This window comes from Crinia signifera, chromosome 11 (assembly GCF_055691185.1).
Source record: "Crinia signifera chromosome 11, ASM5569118v1, whole genome shotgun sequence".
In the NCBI taxonomy this organism is placed as follows: Eukaryota; Metazoa; Chordata; class Amphibia; order Anura; family Myobatrachidae; genus Crinia; species Crinia signifera.
In genome coordinates this window covers 40,346,093-40,352,092 of record NC_139227.1, presented here as the reverse complement: position 1 = coordinate 40,352,092, position 6,000 = coordinate 40,346,093, and the positions used below count along the sequence as shown (strand labels likewise).

Genomic DNA, 6,000 nt, shown 5'->3' with positions numbered 1-6,000 from the left:
CATCTAAGAAGGATTTTGTCAGAAAGAGTGAACTAGAATAAGGCCCTATGTATGTGCTGAAACTCCCCACTCCTAATGCTGGGAACAATGTGGCCTCAATTCCCCCAATTTTGATACAATCTTGACCGATTGTATTTAAATTGGGAATGTTTTAGATCCGATCTGATGTGCGTCCCCTTTGGAGATCCTACCTGCTGCAGGCAGGATTTGTCAACGATCCCTTCTGCTGGGTACAGATCATGAGCAGATTGAGTGCAGATGGTGTGCTCCCATACAGATCGTGCGACCATCATGATCGTTCTGGTTTGTACCCTACATAAAGGTGCCCATACAAAGAGCGGTCCTGCCTTCCGATTAGCTCATGGGTAACAGATGTCACGTGGAGGCCCTTCAGTCTCGCAGAAGAGAATCCATGATACAGATCCATGTGACTCCACTAATGACAATATGCCCTGTGTACAGCTCTGTACCCCTGTACCTTCCCCCCAGTACTCACAGGGTGTATACCCGCTGTGTGGGACATCGGACAAACACTTTACTGGAAATATATCACAGGAATTGTGCGGCCAGTGTGAAACTTAGGGGTAGATGTATGAAGCAGTGATGAGGGAGGTGAAGTGATAAAGTGCCTGGTACTTTATCACCAGCCAATCAGCTGTTAAGTTACAGGCAGGGTTTAAAAAGGGACAGTCAGGAGCTGATTGGCCGGTGATAAAGTACCAGCCACTTTATCACTTCTCCTCCCTTATCACTGCTTCATACATCTACCCCTTAACCCCATAAACGTAGGCGTGACTTGTCCTCTGGAATCCACACTAACACTGTGCTGTGACCATCCCCTACCATATACTCCAGTCACCGTCCCGGCCGTCCGATAAGCCAGGCTCACCACTCCACATTGTGGTTTAGACAGTTGTTCTCTTTTGCATATCATTAAAGCTATGTTACCGATACATTGTACATTTGCATCATTACACTGTGATACATCAGACACCAGTGAGAGATGACAGCACACAGCCAGTTGTGAAATGTTACCGTCTCTTTAATCACATGATGGTTATGCGTATACGGAGAAACAGAGTCATCTGATTGGTAGTTTATCAGTTCACAGAACATGATTGAATATAAGCTGCGGGAATGTAGCGGCGAGAACACAGAGAACAGCAGCCTGTGACTATTACTAGGGACTAGTGTACACCTGTACAGTAATAGGTGCCTGGCACCGTCCGCATTATACAGCTGTAGAAGACAAGAGTAGCAATCAATTATTACAGTTTATAGAGCCAGCAATAAACCCAGAGACATTGTCCCATTGATGGAAAGTTCTGTGCAGGTGGATGAACGTTGGGGGCAGAGTAATATAAATACCAGCAAAGCAATATACAGCAGCATCTAAGCGAAGTTACACGGAACACAGGTGTATATTAATACACAAAGGGCAGTATTGTACGCCTCGCCCCCATATGAATGAGTTGGGCCAAGGTTATGGCTGGCGCAAAAGTGGTGGCTCTCCCAGATACCGCCGCAGCCAGCTCCTTGCCTCGCCAAAACCACCATATCTATAGTAATCTGGTGCAAACAACCAGAGCTGTGGCTCCGATTAGAAGGCAGCGATAATGATTCTCATACAGGTTGCTATGGGTTACATCACATTTGAAAATTTATACCGTATTATCCAATAGGCCTGTGATACGGAGTGTTCAGCTGCCCGTACCGAGCGTTCATGCACTGCAGGCTGAGGAAACGCTACCGCTGTTTAGGATATTCTCTATGACACACATATACACCTTTATTACCATAATTACACATGAAATTGGCAAATCCATAATTAGATTAAAAAACAATTAACAATACTGCCTAATTGTCCCCCTCATCAAAACAGTCCATATGACAGTGACCGCACTTTCCACACACGAGTGCGGCCATTTTGTGTAACAGACCAATCATCTCTACAACAACTAGTGACATCATAGGTCAGTCACAGAGGTGTTGTTCGGTTCACAAAAAGCCGGTGTGCAGGCGATGGGTACACTGTAAAACTTTTCCTGTCCCCGCTAATCTAACGCACATTTTGTAAAAAAAAAAAGTAATCTTACAGTTTTCATTGAAGTTTGTGCAAACATGCAAAATAATAGATGTGTAACCTCTACTGTAATCTATATAATCTATAATGGCCGGTGATCACACACAAATCATTCCCAGAGATTCGAACAACACATTTTACCTTCTGCCACATTATAGTACACGGACCCCCCCCCCCAAAAAAAAAAAAAAAAAAACAAGGAGGAACGTGACAGGGGCCCAAGACAGGAACCCAACCTCATTGTTTTTAATGCGCGCCAATAAATTAAACACATAAGGCAATATATACATATAGAACAATTCCTGGTGGTCATGGCCTGGTAATCCTGCAAAATGGCCTCCATTGTCAAACGCATCGCTCCGCACGCAGATGCCACCACAGGCCGGACATGCGCTGGCCTCTGAAGGGTTCCTCCCCGAATCACATTGCGTCAAAATGGAAGCGATGAGCCTCTTGGCGCTTCTCCCGGTCGTCTGCTTTCTGGAAGACAGTAACGGGAGGCACATTAGCGAGTGGCTGTGCCGTTCAGGAGGGGACTGTAACAGGAGCACTTATGATTCGCTAATAAGGGTCCAGTTTATAACAGCAATAATTTCTCTGAGTATTAATGATCCCAAACTTCTTATTCATAATGATTAAACAAGTCATTAACTGCTAACGAGCGTCTATGCTGCATATAGCTTAAGCAAATTCACATTCACCCACTTAAATATGGATTAGAGAACACTGTCGCTCATTTCTCAATAGCTGCGGATCTGAGTCAAAGTTGAGCAGTGGAGATTAATCTTCCGGGAGGTTACATCAGCGAGAGAGATGGATGAGCGGTGTATGATTAAACTGGTGAGGGGTGAATCGGTGCACATTGCGGGGCCGGCTGTGCGGCCCTCTCACCTTTGTCAGGGCCACATATTACTCTTGGTGTCCGTGACAAGCTAAAACAATACACTCAGTTATAAAACAGAAATTTACCTGTAATATCATAGCGGCTGGAATAATACACAAGATTTACAGCGATAACACAAAAACAAGGAACACAAGGTTCCAAGGATGATTGTATAACACACAGACAAGATTGTGTGTATACTGTATGACGCACTGAAATACAGGGTGGTGTTTAGGAAAGGGTCAATGCTAATAGGTGGTGTTATTAGTCACACTGTGACATTACAAAGCACAGACAATGACGGCCAGGACAGGCTGCTGTATACACACAGCGTTGCACACCGCTGCAGATGGAGGGAGGGGGGAACCTGCAGAGAAGTCTTACATCTCATAGGGAACAATGCTTTGTCCTGTTTCTGGCGATATTGTTCCTGGCACATGATAAATGGCGATTTCTGTCCGGTAGTTTCTCAGAGACGGAATCGCCAACATATGTACACACCAACGCCAAGGTGTCTCTGGCACACCAATATTGCTGCTATATGCAATACTGCCTCCTATACGTGCCTGCATTCACCTGTCCTGCGCTATATTATGCAACTTAGAGGTTCCGCCAGGGGTATGGAGTCCTGTACTTTCTCCTTAATCCTGGGTACTTTAGATGCTACGGAATTTGCTAAAGTCAATAAAGAACTAGTATCAGATCACTGGCTTGTTACTGTGGGCCAAATGCCTTAACAAGAGATATGATGGAGGGTAATAGAGTATAAGGACCAGGCAGTCAGCCCCTAGCTGCAATTTCTCAAACAGCCTGTTTGACAGTTAGGAGCGGATTGTTTTTATCACTTTTCAAGCTTAGTATATCTGGCCCATAGGGGCTCATTCAGATGCGCTTGCAATCCCGATGCAGCAGCGATCCTATTCAGCGACAGAACCGCGTCAAACTGTAGCAGCAGGACATAAGTCATGGGTCTTCAACCTATGGCCCTCCAGATGTTATGAAACTACATATTCCAACATGCATTGCCACATTTATTCCTATAAGAGCATGCCAAAACTGTCAGGGCATGCTGGGGCACGTAGTTCAACAACATCTGGAGGGCCACAGGTTGAAGTCCTGTGACATAAGTGAATAGAGGCTCCCACCAAGGCCACCGCAACATTTGCAGCAACTGCGCACATTGGGGCAGATGTATTAAGCCTTAACAAGAGATAAATGCAAGGGTGATAAAGAGAGATAAACGTCCAGCCAATCACCTGCTAACTGCCATGTTACAGGCTGTGTTTTAAAAAAGTCAGTAAGGATCTGATTGGCTGGATGTTTATCTCTCTTTATAACCCTTGCATTTATCTCTTGTTAAGGCTTAATACATCTGCCCCTCTGTCTCAACCACAATGCAGATGCAAGGAAAATTTCTGTGTTCTGTCGCGGCCATGCTAAACGGCTGCAGGAGCTGCAACACTGGCACCGTGTTTTGTGCATATAATATTGCAGGTGCAAACTGTGCCTGCATTATTACAGACACTCCCTGTTACTTGCCCCAGCATCACTCTGCGACGGATTCCTCATCAGGCGTCGGAAGTGCAAGAGGTACCTTGGTGCGTGCGCATTTCAGCTGTGACACAGGCGCAGACTGATGATGATCAGTCACCATCAGAGTTGCCAACACATCTGAGTAAGGCCCATATTTTGGAAAAGTGTCTTGGAGCATTTAAGTCACAAAGTCCTTGGGTCCCACAACTGGACTATGTGGCGCTAGGTCAGGATAGTCCTCAGTGGACTCCTCTGTATGTACACAGTCAGCATTCAGATGAAGGATTGTGTGTAAATAGAACTGCCACAGTCTAGATCAGGGAAAAACAACCTTCGGCCCTCCAGCTGTTGTTGAACTACGCATCCCAGCATGCTCTGCAGCAGTTTCAGCATAGCCAAATAGAAAAACTGTAGCAGGGCATGCTGGGATGTGTAGTTCAACAACAGTTGGAGGATCAAAGGTTCCCCATCCCTGGTCTAGAGAATAAGGAAAGGGTAGAACTGCAGGTGACTAGCAGAATACACATCCAGGGACAACGCTATATGTAATGGATGGTGTCTGGGTAGAGGGGACAGCTGCCAACTACGTGGGGAATGTCCTGGTGACGGCAGAACGGCCATCCACACACTGTACACTGCACGGCGTAACATTCTCCTCCACCCCTAATACATCAATTATAATTAACTGCAAGAACTTGGGGTCTCCATTACAGAACAGAGCGTTCTCCTATATAATCCCATAGAGTTATAGCATATCAGAGGAATAGGCAGATAGTGGAGCAGCGTCCTTGTGCTATAAGATACCTGCAGATCTCGCTTTTACATAAACATCCATTCACAGGGGGAGCCTACGACCAGTCAATGATTTTTCCACTGTTTGCAAATAGAAGTCAGTCTTGACTGACCTATATTTGCGGTGTGCGGGTCTGAGAACAAGGCGGGAGGCGGACGTCATGTGACAGCTGCCTGCGATCGCATGGGCATGCCGAGCGTTTTCCTGGGTGCACCCAGCTTTTTGGTGGGTATGCCCAGAAAACTCTGGGTATCCACCCCATGTGAACGCCCCCGGCCCGCCTCCATTCCACCACCCCCGTGCAAACACACCGGTGACTGTGCAAGTCGCCGAAGACGTCCGCACATCAGCCCTGCACATGCGAATATGTGCAGATCGCAATCATTGGTCCACGGTGCGAGTGTGGCGGGGACCGAATTGACCAGAATTAAGCCCTAAATGAGATCTGTCCACAATAATGCCCCAGAATGTAAGCTCATGAGAGCAGGGCCCTCCCTAGCCTCCACCACCATGTCTACGTAGTATGTCTCTGGTTTCTGTATGCAGGACCCCCCCCCCCCCATCCCCCTCTAACAGTTCAGTATAATGTCTGTGTAGTTTGTTGCTTTCAAAATCCAGAAATTGCTTTGTTGGCCTAGAACAGAAGGAATTCTGCATTTTGATACATAACAAATCTATTGACCTTGATATAATACAATACTGTATGTG

The 6,000-nt window shown here is 46.2% G+C and overlaps 1 protein-coding gene across 1 annotated transcript in view; it reads right to left on the bottom strand.

Annotated features, from left to right (window-relative positions):
- Positions 1-1,021: 1,021 nt before the first annotated feature.
- ITFG1 (integrin alpha FG-GAP repeat containing 1) overlaps positions 1,022-6,000 on the bottom strand; it is a 159,760-nt gene continuing 154,781 nt past the window's right edge. Inside the window, exon 18 of the mRNA XM_083164991.1 lies at positions 1,022-2,563. Coding sequence (XP_083021117.1) covers positions 2,504-2,563 — 60 coding nt within the window. The 3' untranslated portion in view covers positions 1,022-2,503. The remainder of the gene's footprint in view (positions 2,564-6,000) is intronic.